The following is a 24,353-nucleotide window of genomic DNA, read 5'->3' on the forward strand; positions in this document are numbered from 1 at the left end:
GAGAGATACCGAGAGAGAAAGAGAGAAAGAGAGACGGGGGAGAGAGCATGCACGCAGCTTCTCCTGTCTGTGGCTCGAGAGTTCTAGAGGGTAGCACCAATTAACTTCACAGTGCAGCCTGAGAGATGTGTATTCCCAGTAACTAGTAGCAATAATAACATTATTACCAATGGCCAAATACTTACCCATACTAATGATAATAGCTACCCATATTAATACAACAGTGCATCTTTGCACAAAGCTCTCAGGTTTAAGGTAGCCTACATCGGTTTAAGGTAGATTTAGAACAGATTAAAAAAATGCGATTAATTTGCGATTAATCGTGATTAACTATGGACAATCATGCGATTAATCGCGATTAAATATTTTAATCGATTGACAGCCCTAGGTTTGAGATTTTCAAGTGAGCCCTCAGTTGGAAAAGGTTGGAAAACCGCTGCTCTAGGGCCTAGAGGGGGAATGCTTATCTGTGTTAGCTCTGTGTGGGGCTGGTGGCCTGTCCAGGGTGTTTGCTATGCTGGGACAGGCTCCAACCCAAATTGTGCCCCATATCTCATTTGCATGGCAGGTAGGTAAATTGGGTGCAAAATTAGGTGACAGCTGAGTTATTCATTATACCAGTGCATCCCAAACTTAGCACGACCCTAAGTGGGGTCACCTGGAATTCAAATAGGGTCACCTGATATATATAAAAAAACAAAAAAATAATAATAAAAAGTATTAACTAGTGCATTAACTAGTACATATATATACATATATAGTCTCACCTACTACACACTAAATGTGTCCTGACTTGATCAGATTTGTTTATATATATATATATATATATATACACACACACATATATATATACATACACATATATATATATAAATATATATATATATATATATATATATACACACATATATACACATATATATATATATACATACACATATATATATATACATACATACATATATATATATATATATATATATATAGAATCTTTGAGATTATAACTTAAAATCAGGATTCTGAGAATAAAATCAGAATTCCGCGGGGAGAAGCATACTATGTGACATCACTGACGATGTCACTGATGACATTATCGATGGTGTAGCGGAATTTGAATGTCGCGGGTCCCTACATTTTTCCGACGTCAAAGTAGAGTCACGAGCCAAAAAAGGTTGGGAACCCTGCATTATACACTGATCTTTGTAGATCTGGCCTCAGTGTCCTCAACTACAGATCAACACCATGAAGGAATCAGAAGAACAAGCTCAAAGACTATTCTACTATGATTTCAAAAAACGGTCCTGTGTGCTATTTAATCGAATACTTTACATAGTGCACTAGCAAAACATTAGATGGATCTGCTACTCATGGGACAATGAGGATTTCATTGATGACTGTCTGGCTCTACTTTTAATACACATAGCAGGGACTAACAGTGTGTGTGTGTGTGTGTGTGTGTGTGTGTGTGTGTGTGTGTGTGTGTGTGTGTGTGTGTGTGTGTGTGTGTGTGTGTGTGTGTGTGCATTTTGGTACTCATCAACACCCTTGCATCCATGCCTCCCCTCAACACATCATCATTTATGCCCCATCTTATCACTGCAAGGGAACGTTCTAATTCCATCAACAGCCACTCACTGTGATGATTAGTGCCAGGCTGCTGGTGGCCTGGAGGTCACACAGCCACTCACTGTGATGATTAGTGCCAGGCTGCTGGTGGCCTGGAGGTCACACAGTTGTTTGTGGATGTTGGTCTGAAATAGGAGCTCACTGCATTGTTTGACTACATGTGAAAAGCTGGCTGACTGACTGACTGGGTGGGTGTGACTGAGGATATTGACAGCATGTGACTGTTGATGTTGAAATGTGCTGACAAATCAGTGAGAGCCAACCGACATGCAACAGTATCAGATACTCAATAGTTGTAATTTATCAAGCAAAAGTATTAGGGCTGTCAAACGATAAATTTTCTTAATCGCGATTCATCGCATCTTTGTATCGCATCTTTGTATCGCATCTTTGTATCACATGTTTAAAATTAGGGATGCACCGATCGATCGGCACGTGACCGGAAATGGCCGATTTTCACGTGATCGGCCTCGATCGGTGATCTGCGCCGGTCACTCTAAATAGCCGATTCTGTGAGCCGATTTTCACATGACGTGCGCGCACCCCAAAGCACCGAGACAGGCACCCAGCCACCACGCCACACACGCCAGCATACCTTCCTCGTTGTGGATTTTTTTCACCGTCAGTGAAGTAGACAAAGCTCGCAGTTTGTCACACATGCAAGTCGAAAATAAGCCGTGGAGACAGAGATGCGGCCGAGTCCCGCTCCGCTGGAGTCCAGTCAGAGCGGCTCGCTTCACCTCACTGGCCCCTCTCTCTCTGCTCTCTCTCCCCGGGAAGCGGTCCTCCAGCTACCCGCCACCGCGCACAGCCGGCTTGGCGAGGTGAACGTGAGCATTGTGTCCATTTCCATTCCACATCAGCGCTGCTGCCTCAGCCTGTCAGTCATGTTGCAACGTGGTGGATACAGGAGAGACTATTTGTTTCGTATTGCAAATAAAACGACATGAGAACGACGGACATAATAATAAAAATGCATCGGACTCACAAGTGTGTAACGTTTTCTGTGCGTGATGATATTTTTTCGGATGGCAGATAAAAATACGCATACCAAACTTCGGACTGTGTGTAAACTCCGCCTGATATTCAGACTGAAGATCGTTACTGTAACTCATAAACTCATTTCCCCTCTACTCAAGAGGACTGGTCTGGAGCCAGTCTATAAACTCCTTGTCCATGGATCATTTTGATGTTCTGTTGCACCTGTTTTCTTTTGGAAAAGTAAATGCATGATAGCTGTGGGATATAGGCTATTGGATTTAATTTAATTTTTGTATTCATTGTATTTGCACAAAAAAGCTCTGTCCAGTAGCCTAACCTGGAACACTTTTATTTTGAGATGTGTTCGAGTGAGATGGTCCTACTTCATGCAAATGATAAGAATTGTTTATTTGTTTATTTGGATCCCCATTAGATGTAAGAATTGTTCTATGAATCTTAATTTTCAAACAAAGTTACAAAAAACGTTTGTGTAAGCTGTCAATTGTTGTTTTTAGAAAAAAAAATCGGAATCGGCAAAAATCGGTATCGGCAAGTCAGACTATTCAAAAATCGGAAATCGGAATCGGCCAAGAAAATGGCAATCGGTGCATCCCTATTTAAAATGCCATTATTTTGCATTTCAAAGCATTTTTAATTCAATATTAATAATTCTTACCAGTGTGTCGTGATTGGGAATCAAATTAATGCAAATAAATGTACTTTGTGATCTTGAATTTTAGATTTATTTTCAATTAAATAGAAGTGCAATGTAGACAGGAGGTAACAATGTCTACAAAATATATCTTGAACAGAAAATAAATGCACAATTGTAAACAGTGCAGTACACGCGGCGCTGTAGAGCAGTCAAAACCCAAAATAACACAGCCGAAGAAGGCTGTGTCTGAGCTAAAAACCTTGGCACTTCCATGTACCTATACAGTTTTAGGGTCCCCTTGGTAATCTAGCCCAGATTAATCTAGCCCAGATTTGAAATGTGTAAGTGTAATGGTCTTTGAACTGGACCTGGTTTATGCGGTCTAAATGGGGAAAAACAATTAAATCTTCAATTTTTCCATTTTCACAGATAAGATAACATTTTCACAAATCTCAAAGTGTTTCTTGGTGAGAGTCTAGGGATCCCTTGGTGATCTAGCCCAGATTTGAAATGTGTAAATGTAATGGTCTTTGAACTGGACCTGGTTTTATGCGGTCTAGATGTGAAAAAACAATGAAATCTCAGTGAAAATGGTGGCCATCTTGGATTTGAGGTCAAATCTGACTTCCCTCCACATCTGAAAATAAATCTTATGGTATTCACTCACTATCTGATTTGTGAAACTTTTATCCCATTTGTGAAAACTAAAATAATGGGTGATTTCACTGAGATTTCATTGTTTTTTCGCATCTAGACCACAATTTTTTTTTGGCCGTTTTACATTTGAAACTTTGCCCGTTTGAAGCCAGATTTAGAGGAATATCTCATTTTAAGGCTGGCATCATTATGGTCTCTCTCTAATTATTGTTTAATAAGTATAAGAATGGAAATATAAGAAATATTAGAATATGAGTATAATTACAGAACATTAATACTCATTATTGTATGTTTAGTAATGTAATGTATATTATATAGCGCTTCACTGTTCACTGTTGCTTTTGACCGTGCTCAAAGACACTTTACAAATACAGGATAAAAGAACTTTAACACATTCACTGCCAGCCGTTTTTTTTTACTGTAGGTAGGTTCTGCCAGAGGGTTTTTTTGAGGATTCTGGCTCATCTTTCAAGACCCGAGGATTCTTTTCTGCTAAGATTTTGTGAACACACAATATCTCAAAAGAACTAATAGAATGTGTGCTTTCTCTTTCTAAAAGAGTTAGTTTGTAGAGTTAGTAGTTATGTAAGCATTAGCAGTTGAATACAGCATGGTTTCAGCGTCAGAAAAATTATTCAGAGATAAACGGCTTTTTGTGAAATTCGATAGAACAGTCACTTTAACCATTCATTTTTGGCATCAGTAAGACGTCAGACATCTAAACAATAGTTTTGAACAGTAATTTCCTCCATAACAGCAGGAAACCCACCTCTGCTTCCAACTCCTCCCTCCATGTGTGTCTTCTTGGCAAATTTCTTCTTGGCAAATTTGCAATCCCCCACCGCCAGCAATCAGCACGAAAACGAAAGCGTTTTCGCCAATCCATTTTCATGAGAATGGCTTCAGTCACACTGCTTTTTGCTTGCCTTCCTCTAGTCAGGAAAGCACTGTCGCCACTTAGTGGGTCGGTGGAATGGGTTGTACACGTTGTACACGTCCAATACTTATATAAGAGATGTAAAAGGGTTAGATGCACATCCCACCGTCAAAAAAACAAAATCGAATTTTTGACGTAAAAACACGTCATTGGCAGTGAACGGTTGGATTTTGTTTGACGTAAAAACACGTCATTGGCAGTGAACGTGTTAATAAAGAGAGAAAATATTAAAATACTGTAGATGAGAGAGACACAAAAAGATTATAGATCAAAAGCAACAGTGAAAAGGTGGGTTTTGAAGGCTTTTTTGGAAATGTGACATAATGAGTATGAAAGACAATGAGCTTTGGCCTGTCAGATGTGACTGGGGAGGGCATTCCAGAGGGAGGGGGCGGCTGCAGCAAGGCCCTGTCAGAGGCCCCCCTGTCACAGCTTTAGCAAAGAGATACCTGTTATTCTTGTCAAAGTGGATATCAATTGTATGATCATATTCAACCAGACAGTGAGATGGAGATTTACAATGGTGAGCAAAAAAAAAACGACTGGGGGGGCCTGGCCCCCCTGGCCCCCCCCATTAACTCCACCCATGGCTATCGTCATTGCCTGGCTTACTGCTGCTTGCTGGTCACGTTAATCCCCATGGCCAGAAAAAATCCCCAGATTTGTCGCTAACAACGTTTCTTTTCTCCAGGAGGAGAGTCTGTCCCCAGTGTGTAACGTTATGTGAGGCTGACAGACAGCGCTCACAACGAGCGCTGAGACCAGCAGCAGGGATGGGAGGGGCTGACTGACTGGGGGAGAAAGGACTGTGTGCAGAGTAGCATAATATATAGACCGACAAACGTAACCGCTCCAAACTATTCTCTGTGGTTAACCTGACATCCCTACCACGCTTGTATTGGTGACTATCTTGACAGGTGTGTCGGACTGAGAGCAGTTAAATAAATAATCCAGACCGTGAGGACTGCTGAAGAGCTCTGGAGTGTTTTTTTTTACGGTGTCACCGGCAGTAGCGGCTCGTGCATATTTGTCGAGGAAGGGCTATATACTGTATAGGCCTGGACGATGGGGTTGAAATCAATATACCGGTAATCATAAGGATTCTTCTCAATATCAATATCATATGTTTCACGTATGCAAAATCAGTGTTTATTAGGGGTGGGAGAAAAAATCGATTCACCTAAGTATCGCGATTTTTAATGTCACGATTTTTTGAATCGATCTTTTATTCCAGAATCGATAATCGCATTTTTTATGTTTATGTATGAAATGCTCCCACTTTCATCAATCACATAGAGCGCTTCCCTCTGCTCCGTGGCTCATACAGCCAATCATGTACCTTGTTAGTACAAGTGACACGGAAATAGCCAATCATTTAACAGACAAACTCCGAGTGCACCCGCCCCATGACCCGCCCCCACTCACACACAGCAAATCATATCCTTTGATCCAGAGCTGAGAGTCCCGACATTTCCTGGCTGCAGCACTGTCGAGTTGCAGGAAAATAGACAGTTTGTGTTGTACTCTGAAAGGGTTTCCACCCCCTTGAATCAAATTGTACATTATCAGCTTTATTTTAGCAAGAAAAAGTAGCGCGAGACCCATTCCTGGCTAATGATTGAGTCTCGCATTTTGGTCCTCCGCTGACGCCACTCGTTTGATCTCACCCGGCGTTACAAATAATTTGATGTGGTTGAGTTTCAATTCGTGTTAACGTAACGTGTCAACATGTATCCTATCTGCGCCCGGGAAATTAACGTTAATGTTAAGACACCAATTTCACAAATACGGACGTCTGCAACGTTACTTTACGGAATGGCATCCGCAGCTCAATTCGCTTCTGTCAGCAGAGACAAAGTTGAACTGTTGGAAAGGATTTACTTGTACTTTGGGACAGGAAGAATAACTAATTGTGTCATCTATTGAGCACACAGCTTATGACTTTATGTCTTCTGCTTGGGCAGAGAGTCTTGATGCGTATATAAAACTGATATGGAGAAATGTACCGCATTTTCAGCGAGGCAAGGCTTTTTCTCGTCCAACCACCGGCGCGCGGTCCCCAGCGCGGTCGCCCTCCAGCCCTACAGCCTATGGCATATTTGTAGCAGCAAAACCCAGGCTTTTCCACACCTCTGATTCACCTAACGTTAACACTACAACCCTGAAATACACGTTACCAAACGTTCTTTTAGAAGGCTGGCAACGTTAGGCTGTCATCAAAGTAAAACGTCACCATGTCTGTAAATTACTGCTTGCAGTTGCACTCATGTCTGTGTGTGTGTGACAAATTAGACCTACCTGTGTGCCTTGAAAATAAGGTGGTTCAAAATAAAGTGGCTAAATGCAACCTTTTCCTTCTCATGTTTTTTGTTTATTAATTAAAATTATCAATAATTATCGATATAGACTGATATGAAAGATGTTATATCAATATACTTTTTAACTATATCGCCCAGCCCTACTCATGCTATAATATACAGTCTCTAGAAGTGTATGATTCAACTTTTCCCATGTTCTAATCTAGTGTAAAAAAAACAAACTGAAAAAATAAAAGAAAAAATAAACAAAAATCGCAATAAATCGTAATATCGAATCGCAATAATCGTAGAATCGCAATACTTAAGAATCGCAATATATATCGAATCGGCACCCAAGTATCGTGATAGTATCGAATCGGGAGATAAGTGAATCGGCACAGCCCTAGTGTTTATCTCAGTGAACTGAATGGTGATGTCAAACAAACCTTATATCTCAAACGGCGTCGTTTTGAGTGACTTCACAGAATTTTCTTTCTCCATTCTTGCAAAACGTCTTTTGTGTTTTATGGCAGTTGAAAACAAACTTCTTTGCATCGCGCGCGTGCTGCAGGGAGACAACAAAGCCGTCAGCGTGGGACTGCTACTAGTGTTTATATATACTGCGTCGCTACCCATCTACGTAGCAGCCTAGCCTACGTCACGACACTCACTCTACCTGACCCCACCTCCACTTGGTCGCTAGATACGTGCGCCCAGAGCCCACCCAAATCCCTTTGTTTTTGAGAGTGAACAGCGCATGTGCAACTACACAGATCCTGATACTCTAATGATCTGCACTGGTGGAAACCGGAAGTAAACCGGAAGTCCCCGGACGGCGTCCGTGGCAATTCGGTGCAAGAAAATATTGACCCAAAAACAGTACACATGTAGATAATTATGAATCTACATATTTATTGCAGATTATATACTCACTATCTAATATTCACCTCGCTCATAAAAAAAATATATATAACGTTTTATTTCCCTCTTCTTCATGTGGATATTTACTGTCAATGATGTGGATACAGTAGGTGGGGCGGCGCCCTGGCGCCCTCTAGTGGCCGGCCGCATTTACCCGCTGGGAAAATGTCCACACCGTGGCATCCCTATCGTACAGGCTAAACTCTCATACTGCTAGGTCTCTAGCAGGCTCAACTCTGAGACTGACAACATTCAAACGTTCAGGCTAACACCCCCACTTACGGCATTGTCATAACACTCTTAAAGGGCCAGTCCCACTGACGTGGCGCATAAACAACAATCTGCTGCTTGCTACAGATAATAACTTTATCTGGTCAAAACAACATCCGGTTAACCGGTTACACACTGCCAGAAGACCAGTGTACACGTTTAGAAAATGTTGTAATGGTTGACACCCCTAGTTCAGAGCAGTCGAAATCTCGTTTGCCCACGTTTAATACTGTATGAACATCAGCATAATAGGTCCCCTTTAAAATTCCTGGCTCTCAGACTAGGATCAAAATCACCACAATCTTCTCTCATGTGTCTCCTCCTCTGCTTTCTTACTGTCAGTCTCAGGAAAGAAAAAATACCCACAATGCTTGTACTGTATGGGCAGTGCTGTAGTGGTAAAAAAAAAGGTGGGTAAACTATACTTTTGAGGCAGCTTTCTCACGCGGCACCGGCAGTGTTATAACGGAGGATAAATAAGCTTCCGTGACCGATATACAAGACAAAATATGAGAGTATATAGAACAACTTAATCTGAATCATATAGCCCTATAAGGTATATCAGGGGGTTCCCCCACATTTCTGAGTAGCCAGCCAGATAGAAAAAGTAGCTGGCTATGGGATGGGCCTTGCCCCTCAAGGGGGGTCCGGGTGGATTCTCCCCCGGAAGATTTTTTTTTAAATTTTAAAGTAAAATTCATCAACCTGGTGCATTTGAGAGCAAAATGAACTACACACATCTCTAATGTGTTGTGACTTTACAAATAATTAGGCCTAAACAATCAATATAAAATGTATTTATTGAACATTTGTTGAATTTCTCCAGGTATGAAAAGTTAAATTATACAGTAGGTAGCCTACTTTAAAGGACCTTGTATGAACCCAGTATATACAGTTTGAAGAGTAATATAGTTCTCTCTCTCACACACACTGTACCTGTGATTGTCAGCTTCAGCTTTATAGCTAAAAGTATGTAGACAGATTTAATCTGTGATTCTTGAATACCAATATACTGTATAATTCAAACTGTCGACAAACACATTGGGCAAGGATAGGTAGACAACATACTGTACATGGAAATAAAAGTGGTTCTGCCACTCTGGCCACTAAATTTTAGTCAGCCAATATTTATTTATACAGATCTCGGCACAACAAACACCAGTATGTTTCTAGATAGTTTTCAACATGGTCGTATTATATTGGCTTTATACAGTAGCACCTGGACTATTCAAGTCGACTCGCACGCACCTAATGTTACAAACTTTACTTGATCAGAGGGAAATCAATCATGTTTCTTACACCAGTGATTCACTCTTCAGTTGTAAAACGGTGAGCCTATATGATTTTCCCCACTCCGGACACACATTTTTAACCAACCTTACCTATGTTCAGCTCACCATGAGCTGGTCTCCAAATGCGCATTGCGCATCGCTGGCACAATGGCACCGTTAAGTTGTTTGAAGGGAGCGCTGTCTGGGCAGGCAAGCACAGCTCGATAAAGGCACCAACGTGACCGGGGCCGTGTACCTTTCCCGCGGAGCGCTCCACAAAAATAGGCTACGGTTCGCGGAGATCCTGGTCAGTGCCATGCCCATGAGTAATCTTTTTTCTTTTCTTTTGGTGTGTGACGTGCTTGGCGTGGTCTCCGCATCAACGGAGTTTACGCGAACGTGTTAAAACTCGTGCAATAATAAGTGTGCATAAACGATTTAAACATGTGAGTAAACGATCTTAAAAGGTGCCTAAACGCTGCAGAGCATTGAAAAAGGTACGTAAACGCCGTTTACGTGCGTTTAGCCACCACTACAGCCCTGTGTATGGGGTTAGTTTCACCATTTCCAACTATGGCAAGCAATGTGTGCAAGCGGAGGCTCATAATATCAAGTCAGCCTTAACTAAGTGATAACCTGCACCCTCTCAGTGCGAGCCACTTTCCTGTAAAGGCACCATGCAGATAATGTATATGATGCAACATTTTGCAATGCTGAAATAACCATGCAGAACTTAACTGAAATATCATAATGTTTTAGTGGACCTTTGAACTGTAATGGAGTGAGAGGATGAACAGACATTAATGTGCTCAAGCTGTGAATTCATTCATAAAGCTAGAGAAAGATGAACATGGGGGGAGGGGGGGACGACCATATGCATCACTTACTATCTACAAACATAATTCTAGAAGAAATATACTATTTAGCAAGCCTATTTTCTATAGATTTCTATGAGCTCTACCAAACAACTTTTCCAGAAAATAAACTGGTTGGTTTGGGTAGAGTTTGATTAATTTGTAAGACAAGCAAATGGGATACTGTACATTATTTGATTTTGCGAGGCTGTTAGCTATAGATTTCCCTGGCAGAGATCAGCATAATTTACATGTTCAAACTTTTGATACCATCTGGGGTGTTTCACATCACTTGAAATGATTAATGTTCCTTCAAATTTCAGGGAGAATAAATGCACAATAAACCACAAAAAATGAGCTTGTGCTGCAAAAATCTCCCCAGGGGAGTATAATAGCCCTCTAGCTAGCTACTTTTTCTAAGCCACTGGTTATTCTATAGACTTGTGAGACACAATGATACATGCTATTAGAAAATGATAGGATGTGTGTGGATTACTAAGGAAACAGCATTTTGAGCTACAGTAGGCTCTCTGTCAGAACATCCTCACAGCACTTACCCGCTGAATCGCATGACAACTTTGGCTGCAGAAACAGTGGCAAGCTCGATGAAGGAGTCATGCCGCCCCGTAGCCATGATATTCTGAATTACAATAGAAAAGCTGCCTTGATTTTGCGGTCTTTTTTCTTGTAGACAACTCAAAAAAGCATCCTATTGACACCGCCTGCATACGAGGAGGCAAAACTCAACAAAGTAACTGAGGGTCTGTTATTTGAGCTAGCAAGCAAGATCAAGACTTTAGGGTTATTAGTGGCAATAGATGTTTATAATCAATTCCAGCTAAATTAGCAAGCTAAAGATCAGCTGTGCCTGTGACTATCAGTGAACATCACCAATATTTACAGGACAAACAAAATAATGGAAACATGAAAAAGGACTTTACATGTGAAGCAATTAAATCACAATTACAAAGGCTATGCAGTCATATAATGTTGCCTGTCATTTAGCAGCAGTACTGAAGGTGTCAGCTTTCAAAGAGGTGCAACATTCACCATGTTTGCAAGTTTTCAAAGCAACATGATGCAACATAACACGTCTCTCAAGCCAGACTGTTCTTCTCCATTCTGTGAATGCAGCTTAAACAGTCTGTAATTCACACCCACAGAACATGGACAAAGTAAGTTGGGGGGGGGGGCGCTTCAGACAGGAGGAGGAAGTTTGAACCGATCCAGGTGATTGGAGAAATATTTCGGCAGGACATCCGGACCGGGACATCCCCCTATCATCGCTCATTATTTCCCCTGAGCTTCCCTTTCCATTTTGACCGAGTTTTCCGTGCTCGAATTACGTTTAGGCGGAAGCATTTAGAAATTGCGAGAGCCAACCATCTGTTTTAAGAGACTACATAACACATAACATAACAGACAAGATTAAGTAAAGGTAAAGTAAATAAAACGTTATTTATATAGCACCCTTCCCAGCACAAATGCACAGAGTGCTTTACATCGGTAAGAAAAAGCAATACAGTGCAATGAAACAATAGATTAAAAAAACCAACAAGGTACAATAAAAGCATGGGATAAAACAACAAAAATGACAAGTAAAAAGTGAAAGCAGTGATTGTTTATCGATTGCCAAAGGCCTGTCTGTAAAAGTGTGTTTTGAGATGTTTTTGATGAGCCCCACCACTGTGGGCTGCTTCCGGTGAAACAGAGATAGTGCTAGAGATATGTAAAAACTGCTTCCGGTGAAACAGAGATAGTGCTAGAGATATGTAAAAACAGCTTCCAGTGAAACAGAGATAGTGCTAGAGATATGTAAAAACAGCTTCCAGTGAAGCAGAGATAGTGCTAGAGATATGTAAAAACTGCTTTCAGCGAAACAGAGATAGTGCTAGAGATATGTAAAAACAGCTTCCAGTGAAACAGAGATAGTGCTAGAGATTAGGGATGCACGATATATCGGTCATATCGGTATCGGTCAGATGTTGCAATGTTAATATCGGTTATCATTATCAGCCAAATTCTTCACATTGATATGAAATAATGCAGTAAATCTATGATTTATGGGCTTTTCCAAAGGCTTTGCCAATAAAGAAATGCATAACTTTTTCAAATTCAGTGTTAACATGTGTTTTTCAGTATGTACAAAATGTGATGATCATAAAAATGTGGTTTTATACAGATCATATCGACATCGGTAAATATCGATTATCGGCCATAACAGCAATGTTAATATCGGTTATCGGCATCGGCCAAAATTTTCATATCGGTGCATCCCTACTAGAGATATGTAAAAACTGCTTCCAGTGAAACAGAGATAGTGCTAGAGATATGTAAAAACAGCTTCCAGTGAAACAGAGATAGTGCTAGAGATATGTAAAAACAGCTTCCAGCGAAACAGAGGTAGTGCTAGAGATATGTAAAAACAGCTTCCAGTGAAGCAGAGATAGTACTGCTAGAGATATGTAAAAACTGCTTCCAGTGAAACAGAGATAGTGCTAGAGATATGTAAAAACAGCTTCCAGCGAAACAGAGATAGTGCTAGAGATATGTAAAAACAGCTTCCAGTGAAACAGAGATAGTGCTAGAGATATGTAAAAACAGCTTCCAGCGAAACAGAGATAGTGCTAGAGATATGTAAAAACAGCTTCCAGTGAAACAGAGATAGTGCTAGAGATATGTAAAAACAGCTTCCAGCGAAACAGAGATAGTGCTAGAGATATGTAAAAACAGCTTCCAGTGAAACAGAGATAGTACTGCTTGTAGCGGACACGGTACTTTGGAACTAGATAGACAGTCAAATACCTGCCAACTTCTGACTCAAAAGCATTTCCAGGACAGTTGGGCAGTATTGATTGCAAAGAGGGGAAAGGAAACAGTAGCAGTAAGAGGGGAGGAGATAAGATAGAAGTGAGTAATATATATGGGAAAGGCAATAAGACAACGAGAGGATGAGGATGCACAAAAATGATGACGATGATGTCTTGACTCAGTAGCTATTAGGCTCAGACAGAGCCGGTATCACAGGCATTTCATTTCTGTTTCATGTGCTCCTACTCAACCTAAACAGCCAACACAGTCTCACAGAAAATTGTATAATACCAACGTTTTGGACCAACGTTGCTATTTTACAATTTCGGCTCGAAAATTGTAAAATAGTAACGTTCTGAGATTTTAGGGTTAGAATTAGAGTAGGGGGAGGGGTTAGAAACAGAAAATCTCCGTAAAACACGCCCAAACCACGCCCACCGCTGTAGACACATACGTTACCATTTTACAATTTCTTAGCCGAAATTGTAAAATAGCAACGTTTGTCCACAAACGTTGCTATTTTACAATTTTTTTGGAGATCGGGTTGAAACAGCACATAGTGTGCCATAGTGACCATAAGGTGAGAGATTAGTGACCATAATGTGAGAGAGAGACAGAGAAAAAGAAATAAGTATAAGTAAATAAATAAATAATAAATAAGTAAATAAGAGAATAAGAAAATATTCCCCTCCTAATCTCTCAACACGGGGAAGGTATACATCACACTCAGCTAATCAGGTCGTGCATTTCCTAAAATTGTCCATTTAGTAACTCTGAAAACAGGACTGAAAGGATTTCCGTGATTAATGCTTGCATAAGTAAATGTTTTATCAATTCCAAATTGTGCACACAATCTGTTGTTACTGTGCCTGGATTTCACTATTTCCTGTTTGTGTAACGCATCTCTGAAAGAGCGAGAGAGAGCGACCGGGAGAGACTGTGTGGGTGTTTGTGTGTGCATACATGGATATTTGTGTGTGTGTGTGTGTGTGTGTGCGTGCGTGCCAATGTGTGCATCTTGTTCATGGCAAGGAATCAGCTCAGTTTAGCACATAATGGAAATGTGAATAGCCCAGAGCGCCTCTCTCCCACACAGGGAGAGAACTGGCCGGGAGAAGGCTGCATCTCTCCAAATCCAAACAGAGAAAGGGAGAGAGTAAGCTAGGTTAAAATGCTGCTGCCTCCCTCTCACTCCCTGGAGCCATGCAGAGCTCTACCCATACATTACTCAAACAGGTTATCCAAACAGGTCTCTCTAGTAATACACACACACACGTATGCACATACATACAGACACATATGCACAAGCCTAAATATGCATGAACACACACCCACCCACCCATCCACCCACACAGACACGCACGCATGCACGCACACACACACACACACACACACGCACACAGAGACACACACGCACGCACGCACACACACACAGACACACATAGCTACATTTTAACAAGTAGAGAAACTCTTGACAATTCATTGACTAGAAAATTAGCAATCAGCACCATGGACAGCTCACTGCATCACTACATGCTCACTGCTCACATGTAAATGCATTAGCCTACTGTAAATACGCACTTTTTTTCTTTCTTTTCTCATAACATGAACCCTACCCGACCCGACTAATTGGCATTTAAATTGTCGCCCCTTTTTCAGGCCCTGTCGGGCTCAGGCTGAAACAGAGAACTTTTAAGTGTATAGTTGTAAACACACATGGACAATTCGTAAAACAATAAGTCAACATAATGTTAATTAACTCATCTATGGTTACCAACATACTGTACCACTGAAATGCAATCATACGGCAACAGCGTAATCCCTTTGGCAAGGGCACTACCTTCATGCCCAAAACACAGTAATGCGAGAGTCAGACTTACATGCTACTTCTAGAGATGCGTTGCGGCTCACTGCCTCTCCCAGGTAGTTGCGGGCCACACACACGTAGCTGCCATCGTCAGGTTTGCTGCGTCGTCCGTGGACGATGCGCAGGAAGAAGAGGGAGCCGCTGGGCAGCAGCATGCGGTGAGAGCGGGGGTTGTCGCGGTCCGTCTCCACGCGCTCCCCATCTTTGTACCACTCCACTGTGGGCGCGGGGCGGCCCTCTGCCTTACAGTTGAGAGTGGCTGGTTCCCCCTTGGACACAATGAGGTCAGAGGGGTGTTCCACAATGCGTGGAGGGAAGTCCTCCTGGCGAAGACGGGAGCCTGATGGGAATGAAGTGTGGAATGACTAGTTGAAGTAATAATCTGTGACATTTTCATATATAATAGAGGGGGGTCGGAGATGGGTAGCACAAAAGTGACTCAACCTATACCCAATTATGAAAGACTTTATATTTGTTCTAAACACCCAGGGCTCTATCTTCCGACAGGCGCTATCCCCTAATAGCCCCGATTGCGCACCTGTTTGCACATTTGGGCGGTCTTAACTACCAGAATTATTCACAGGCGTGGCCAGGCAAGGCTGGGCATTACGTCAATCAAAACCAATCAGATTCCCGTCTCGCAATGGTTTGTTTGCGCGAGGCATGCAATATGCTGTAATTATCTCCATGCGTAATAGAGTGTACTCACTCGTACGAGGACAGAGAGAGCTTATTGACAGATTGTCTGTGGTGCCAACGAACCTCCGGCTTATGAAGGTAAATAGCCTATGTCTATTGTCCAACAAGTTTTCTCAATTCATTTCCCTCTTTGCGATGTGTTAAAAGTTTCTCAGTGAGTTATAGTTGATTGCCTCACTGAATTATCTGCTAATACCCAATTTTAGCAGCATAATTTGATGTCTTGGCGTGGCAAGGCTGTGCGTACATATCCAAAACGAATTCCATTTTCCACTGCGCAAATACCTCTCTGCGCTGGGAGCGCAACGGTAATCTCCATGCAGCGCACCCAGCGCAGAGAGGTATTTGCGCGTAAGAGGTCCTTTTCAAAGCTCTTAGTGCAAAGTAATTGCGCGCTGCTGACGATAGCATAATGCCATCTATCACCACATTTTAGCGCTGAAACGCCTGCTTTGGCTTGTGTCCGCCCCCAATTTGCATTGCGCACAGTGTTAAACGAGCGCAAACGCTAAATTAGCGCTTTTGGGAAGATAGAGCCCCCAGTGTTTAGGTTAGGTCTTTCTTGAGAAAAATCCTCTTGCACACATAAAGTGATGCATGATGTGCTCCAGCAGCAACAACAGTGTGTTTATTGGAAGAAATAGAAGAACTGAGTAGTTAGCATTAGCGCTGCAACTAACAATTAGCCCAGCCATTCCCAACTTCTAGGCTGGGGCCAACTGGTGGGCCACGAAGGTATTATAGGGGGGCCACCAAATCATTTGCAAAAGATTCTGGGGGAAAAAAGTAATTGCTATTATTATGTATGAGAATGCATTTCTCGATTGTTGAATGATACCGTTATTCATTAATTAGTTCGATTAATTAATAATTTTCTTGAATAATCGATTGGTTGTTTGGTCTATAAAATGTCACAAAATGGTGAAAAATTACGATCAGTGTTTCCCAAAGCCCAAGATGACGTCCTCAAATGTCGTGTTTGTCCACAACCCAAAGATATTCCGTTTACTGTCATAGAGGAGTAAAGAAACCAGAAGATATTCACATTGATTTTGAGAATTTGTGGTGGGGGACCGCAAGATTTTTTTAAACATTTGAAAGTAAAATGCATGAATTTGGTGTACTTTGAGAAAGCTTAAGAGCAAAATTAAAAGGCTAGATCTATGAAGAACATGTCATCATTACTGTGCTGTGGGTTTACAATGACAAACTAAATTTCTCCCTATAGGTCAGGGATACTCAACTTGCTTTGCCACTTTCGTGAAATGATAGAAGGCGAGGGGCCAGTTAATAAACAAACAATATACATTTTTCTGTAGCGGATTGTAGGTTTTTGGGGTGTCAGCCGGAGTTTAGGCTGACAGTGTTGTGCACACCGGATAGTTAAGTTAGTTCAACCCGATCTCCAAAAAAAACGTAAAATAGGCACGTTTGTGGACAAACGTTGCTATTTTACGATGTCGGCTAAGAAATTGTAAAATGGGAACGTATGCGTCTACAGCGGTGGGCGGGGTTTGGGCGTGTTTTATGGAGATTTTCTGTTTCTAACCCCTCCCCCTACTCTAATCCTCACCCTAACCACTCGGAACGTTAATATTTTACGTTTTTCGAGCCGAAATTGTAAAATAGCAACGTTGGTCCACATCGTTGGTATTATACGTTTTTCTAAGAGACTGTGTTGGTTAGTTAGGTTAAGTACATACATAAGTGCCTGGGTAGCGAGCAGATGGCGGTATTTGACAATTTAGCAGCTAAATCATAGATTATTGAAAGATATTCCATATTCCAGACTGAAATGCTATAACAGAAGTATTGGCCAGAATGACATGAACATTTATTGGACACTTATTCAGCGGATATCTTGCATGTTGCGTTCAGGTGCACTGTAAAAAAAAAAAAAAAAATTTGGTCAACATCTTATTGTGGCGGTCAAAATATTATTGTGGCGGCCCGCCACAAATTCCTTTATGTATGGGAAACACTGTAACCGATTATCAAAAGTTGGTTGGCGTCTGCGATTAATTTAACTAATCGATTAATCACTGTTAGCTCTAGTTAGCATGACCAGTGGATAGTCGCTATGGCTAAGCAGACAAAGAAAACAGCAACACCTCCAGGAACTCAAACTTCATCAGAAAATCTAGGGAAAAAGATGTCGCACAACTGGCGACATTTCATGTGAATTGTAATCTTTGGGGAGTGCAGTGCAAAAACAGCACTGCAATGCCCGCTTAAGTAGATTACCACTTTACAGTAAGATGATTCACATACTGTAACAGCATTGTAATATACAGTTATACCTTTGTAGACAATGCAACGCTGAAAATAGTAAGAAAGCTGAATGAATGGCTGAGAGAATTGCCTTTTCACTACCAATATACACGATATATGTACATAAGACCGATGTGACAGCATGATGGTTGAGAAAAACAAGGTGGAATCTCACACTATCAAGTGGATATGTGTCAGAACCTTACTGCACTATATGCCATGTTAGCACAATACACAAGCTCCAATATTGACTTTGACAGACGGGAGCAAAGGAGTCATTACATCTCATTAGCTTTTTCATTAACACGTTCCATCAAGCAATGACATCATCAAACATGTCTCTGTGGGTGTAGAACAGGCTACTTACTACTCTGGACTTTCACTATGTAATAACAAACATGTCTCTGTGGGTATAGAACAGGCTACTTACTACTCTGGACTTTCACTATGTAATAACAAACATGTCTCTGTGGGTATAGAACAGGCTACTTACTACTCTGGACTTTCACTATGTAATAACAAACATGTCTCTGTGGGTATAGAACAGGCTACTACTCTGGACTTTCACTATGTAATAACAAACATGTCTCTGTGGGTGTAGAACAGGCTACTACTCTGGACTTTCACTATGTAATAACAAACATGTATCTGTGGGTGTAGAACAGGCTACTTACTACTCTGGACTTTCACTATGTAATAACAAACATGTATCTGTGGGTGTAGAACAGGCTACTTACTACTCTGGACTTTCACTATGTAATAACAAACATGTCTCTGTGGGTGTAGAACAGGCTACTACTCTGGATTTTCACTATGTAATAACAAACATGTATCTGTGGGTGTAGAACAGGCTACTACTCTGGACTTTCACTATGTAATAACAAACATGTCTCTGTGGGTGTAGAACAGGCTACTACTCTGGACTTTCACTATGTAATAACAAACATGTCTCTGTGGGTGTAGAACAGGCTACTACTCTGGACTTTCACTATGTAATAACAAACATGTATCTGTGGGTGTAGAACAGGCTACTACTCTGGATTTTCACTATGTAATAACAAACATGTCTCTGTGGGTGTAGAACAGGCTACTTACTACTCTGGACTTTCACTATGTAATAACAAACATGTCTCTGTGGGTGTAGAACAGGCTACTACTCTGGACTTTCACTATGTAATAACAAACATGTCTCTGTGGGTGTAGAACAGGCTACTACTCTGGACTTTCACTATGTAATAACAAACATGTCTCTGTGGGTATAGAACAGGCTACTACTCTGGACTTTCACTATGTAATAACAAACATGTCTCTGTGGGTATAGAACAGGCTACTACTCTGGACTTTCACTATGTAATAACAAACATGTCTCTGTGGGTGTAGAACAGGCTACTCTGGACCTTCACTATGTAATAACAAACATGTCTCTGTGGGTATAGAACAGGCTACTACTCTGGATTTTCACTATGTAATAACAAACATGTCTCTGTGGGTGTAGAACAGGCTACTTACTACTCTGGACTTTCACTATGTAATAACAAACATGTATCTGTGGGTGTAGAACAGGCTACTACTCTGGACTTTCACTATGTAATAACAAACATGTCTCTGTGGGTGTAGAACAGGCTACTTACTACTCTGGACTTTCACTATGTAATAACAAACATGTCTCTGTGGGTATAGAACAGGCTACTACTCTGGACTTTCACTATGTAATAACAAACATGTCTCTGTGGGTATAGAACAGGCTACTACTCTGGACCTTCACTATGTAATAACAAACATGTCTCTGTGGGTATAGAACAGGCTACTACTCTGGACCTTCACTATGTAATAACAAACATGTCTCTGTGGGTATAGAACAGGCTACTACTCTGGATTTTCACTATGTAATAACAAACATGTCTCTGTGGGTGTAGAACAGGCTACTTACTACTCTGGACTTTCACTATGTAATAACAAACATGTATCTGTGGGTGTAGAACAGGCTACTACTCTGGACTTTCACTATGTAATAACAAACATGTCTCTGTGGGTGTAGAACAGGCTACTTACTACTCTGGACTTTCACTATGTAATAACAAACATGTCTCTGTGGGTGTAGAACAGGCTACTACTCTGGACTTTCACTATGTAATAACAAACATGTCTCTGTGGGTATAGAACAGGCTACTACTCTGGACTTTCACTATGTAATAACAAACATGTCTCTGTGGGTATAGAACAGGCTACTACTCTGGACTTTCACTATGTAATAACAAACATGTCTCTGTGGGTGTAGAACAGGCTACTACTCTGGACTTTCACTATGTAATAACAAACATGTCTCTGTGGGTGTAGAACCAACCCGATCTCCAAAAAAATCGTAAAATAGCAACGTTTGTGGACAAACGTTGCTATTTTACGATGTCGGCTAAGAAATTGTAAAATGGGAACGTATGCGTCTACAGCGGTGGGCGGGGTTTGGGCGTGTTTTACGGAGATTTTCTGTTTCTAACCCCTCCCCCTACTCTAATCCTCACCCTAACCACTCGGAACGTTAATATTTTACGTTTTTCGAGCCGAAATTGTAAAATAGCAACGTTGGTCCACATCGTTGGTATTATACGTTTTTCTAAGAGACTGTGTTGGTAGAACAGGCTACTTACTACTCTGGACTTTCACTATGTAATAACAAACATGTCTCTGTGGGTGTAGAACAGGCTACTACTCTGGACTTTCACTATGTAATAACAAACATGTCTCTGTGGGTGTAGAACAGGCTACTTACTACTCTGGACTTTCACTATGTAATAACAAACATGTCTCTGTGGGTGTAGAACAGGCTACTACTCTGGACTTTCACTATGTAATAACAAACATGTCTCTGTGGGTGTAGAACAGGCTACTACTCTGGACTTTCACTATGTAATAACAAACATGTCTCTGTGGGTATAGAACAGGCTACTACTCTGGACTTTCACTATGTAATAACAAACATGTCTCTGTGGGTATAGAACAGGCTACTACTCTGGACTTTCACTATGTAATAACAAACATGTCTCTGTGGGTATAGAACAGGCTACTACTCTGGACTTTCACTATGTAATAACAAACATGTCTCTGTGGGTGTAGAACAGGCTACTCTGGACCTTCACTATGTAATAACAAACATGTCTCTGTGGGTATAGAACAGGCTACTACTCTGGATTTTCACTATGTAATAACAAACATGTCTCTGTGGGTGTAGAACAGGCTACTTACTACTCTGGACTTTCACTATGTAATAACAAACATGTATCTGTGGGTGTAGAACAGGCTACTACTCTGGACTTTCACTATGTAATAACAAACATGTCTCTGTGGGTGTAGAACAGGCTACTTACTACTCTGGACTTTCACTATGTAATAACAAACATGTCTCTGTGGGTGTAGAACAGGCTACTACTCTGGACTTTCACTATGTAATAACAAACATGTCTCTGTGGGTATAGAACAGGCTACTACTCTGGACTTTCACTATGTAATAACAAACATGTCTCTGTGGGTGTAGAACAGGCTACTACTCTGGACTTTCACTATGTAATAACAAACATGTCTCTGTGGGTGTAGAACAGGCTACTACTCTGGACTTTCACTATGTAATAACAAACATGTCTCTGTGGGTATAGAACAGGCTACTACTCTGGACTTTCACTATGTAATAACAAACATGTCTCTGTGGGTGTAGAACAGGCTACTACTCTGGACTTTCACTATGTAATAACAAACATGTCTCTGTGGGTGTAGAACAGGCTACTTACTACTCTGGACTTTCACTATGTAATAACAAACATGTCTCTGTGGGTGTAGAACAGGCTACTACTCTGGACTTTCACTATGTAATAACAAACATGTCTCTGTGGGTGTAGAACAGGCTACTACTCTGGACTTTCACTATGTAATAACAAACATGTCTCTGTGGGTGTAGAACAGGCTACTTACTACTCTGGACTTTCACTATGTAATAACAAACATGTATCTGTGGGTGTAGAACAGGCTACTACTCTGGACTTTCACTATGTAATAACAAACATGTCTCTGTGGGTGTAGAACAGGCTACTACTCTGGACTTTCACTATGTAATAACAAACATGTCTCTGTGGGTATAGAACAGGCTACTACTCTGGACTTTCCAACCCGATCTCCAAAAAAAACGTAAAATAGGCACGTTTGTGGACAAACGTTGCTATTTTACGATGTCGGCTAAGAAATTGTAAAATGGGAACGTATGCGTCTACAGCGGTGGGCGGGGTTTGGGCGTGTTTTATGGAGATTTTCTGTTTCTAACCCCTCCCCCTACTCTAATCCTCACCCTAACCACTCGGAACGTTTATATTTTACGTTTTTCGAGCCGAAATTGTAAAATAGCAACGTTGGTCCACATCGTTGGTATTATACGTTTTTCTAAGAGACTGTGTTGGGACTTTCACTATGTAATAACAAACATGTCTCTGTGGGTATAGAACAGGCTACTACTCTGGACTTTCACTATGTAATAACAAACATGTCTCTGTGGGTGTAGAACAGGCTACTACTCTGGACTTTCACTATGTAATAACAAACATGTCTCTGTGGGTGTCGAACAGTCTACTTACTACTCTGGACTTTCACTATGTAATAACAAACATGTCTCTGTGGGTGTAGAACAGGCTACTACTCTGGACTTTCACTATGTAATAACAAACATGTCTCTGTGGGTGTAGAACAGGCTACTACTCTGGACTTTCACTATGTAATAACAAACATGTCTCTGTGGGTGTAGAACAGGCTACTATGGATTTTCACTATGTAATATGTATCATGGATGTGTAAATGGATGGGTACATTACTACAGTTAGCCATTATAATACGAGTTTATTTAACCTGATTAGGGAAATAGTCCAACCATAGCAAATGTCATGTAAATAAATCCCTGATCCTGACTATATTGATTAGATTAAGGTCATAAGCACAGTCTAGATGTTTTTTGCCGAGTCTTTCAATTTATTAGGCATGTGAACACATTAACTTAATTCACTTTCTAAAATGCTCGATTCCTAGGCTCGCCCTGCAGCTCATCGAGCTGGCCCTGCAGCTTGCATACGCAGCGCGGCCGCTGAGCAGCCTCGCCCGCCCTGCAGCTCGACCGCTGTGCGGGCTCACTTGCTCCCTCGCCTGCCCTGCAGCTCGCCCGCTGTGCGGGCTCACTTGCTCTTATGACATCACTGATGACCACTGCGTGTTGTGCCCTCGCCTGCTCTATGATGACATCATCACAGATGACATCACTGATGACAATGGGCAATCACCTAATTAAAAAATCCGGCTCCGTCAGGTCACCCGCACAGCCCAGGGGCGGAAGCCATCGTCTCTGTCTGGTTCCTCCCCGATTCTTCTTCTTCAGCCTCTGTGGTGTTTTATGACAGTTGGCATCCTTTATGTTCTGGATTTATCCATCCTGTTTCCCTACATTCTGTAAAACCCAATCGTTTCCTCTTTCTCCTAACTCTCACACCTCAATCTCCCAGGTCGTTACTGAACCTCCCGGGGTCGTTCCCCGATTCTACCTATATTCCCATCACTTATAGCCTCAGACTGATGACATCACTGATGACATCATCACTGATGATATCATCACTAATGACATAATGATGACATCACTGGACTATAGCCTCAGCCTTAGGGGCAATTAATCTGCCCTAATTAAAAAATCAGGCTCTGCCAGGTCACCCGCACAGGTGCTCTTTACACATCCTGAAGGATTCAGCCCGATCGCACATAAAACGGCATAGCTGTGGCCGAACACAGAACTTGAAACAAACAGTGGACAGAGCCCACATACTAAATTTGATATACTCTATAGGCATCTCGCGCGGTCGTGCGCGCGATTCCTAGGTTCGCCCGCCCTGCAGCTCGCCAAGCTGGCCCTGCAGCTTGCATACGCAGCATGGCCGCTGAGCAGCCTCGGCCTTCCTGCAGCTCGTCCGCTGTGTGGGCTCACCTGCTCTTATGACATCACTGATGACCACAGCACGTCGCGCCCTCGCCTGCTCTATGATGACATCATCACGGATGACATCACTTATGACAATTAGGGCAATCACCTAATTAAAAAATCCAGCTCCGTCAGGTCACCCGCACAGCCCAGGGGCAGAAACCATCGTCTCCGTCTGGTTCCTCCCGATTCTACCTATACTTATACTCCCATCACTTATAGCCTCACACTGATGGCATCACTG

General features: G+C 41.6%; 1 protein-coding gene across 1 annotated transcript in view; it reads right to left on the reverse strand.

The window, feature by feature from the left end:
* LOC310772414 (roundabout homolog 2-like) overlaps window positions 1–24,353 on the reverse strand; it is a gene marked incomplete at its 3' end in the record, with an annotated part of 203,450 nt that overhangs the window by 173,824 nt on the left and 5,273 nt on the right. Inside the window, exon 2 of the mRNA XM_083632219.1 lies at window positions 15,161–15,487. Within this exon, the coding sequence (XP_083488345.1) occupies window positions 15,161–15,487 (327 nt within the window). The remainder of the gene's footprint in view (window positions 1–15,160; window positions 15,488–24,353) is intronic.

The sequence above is a fragment of the Poromitra crassiceps genome (genome assembly GCF_964638095.1).
Source record: "Poromitra crassiceps genome assembly, chromosome: 1".
Classification (NCBI taxonomy): Eukaryota; Metazoa; Chordata; class Actinopteri; order Beryciformes; family Melamphaidae; genus Poromitra; species Poromitra crassiceps.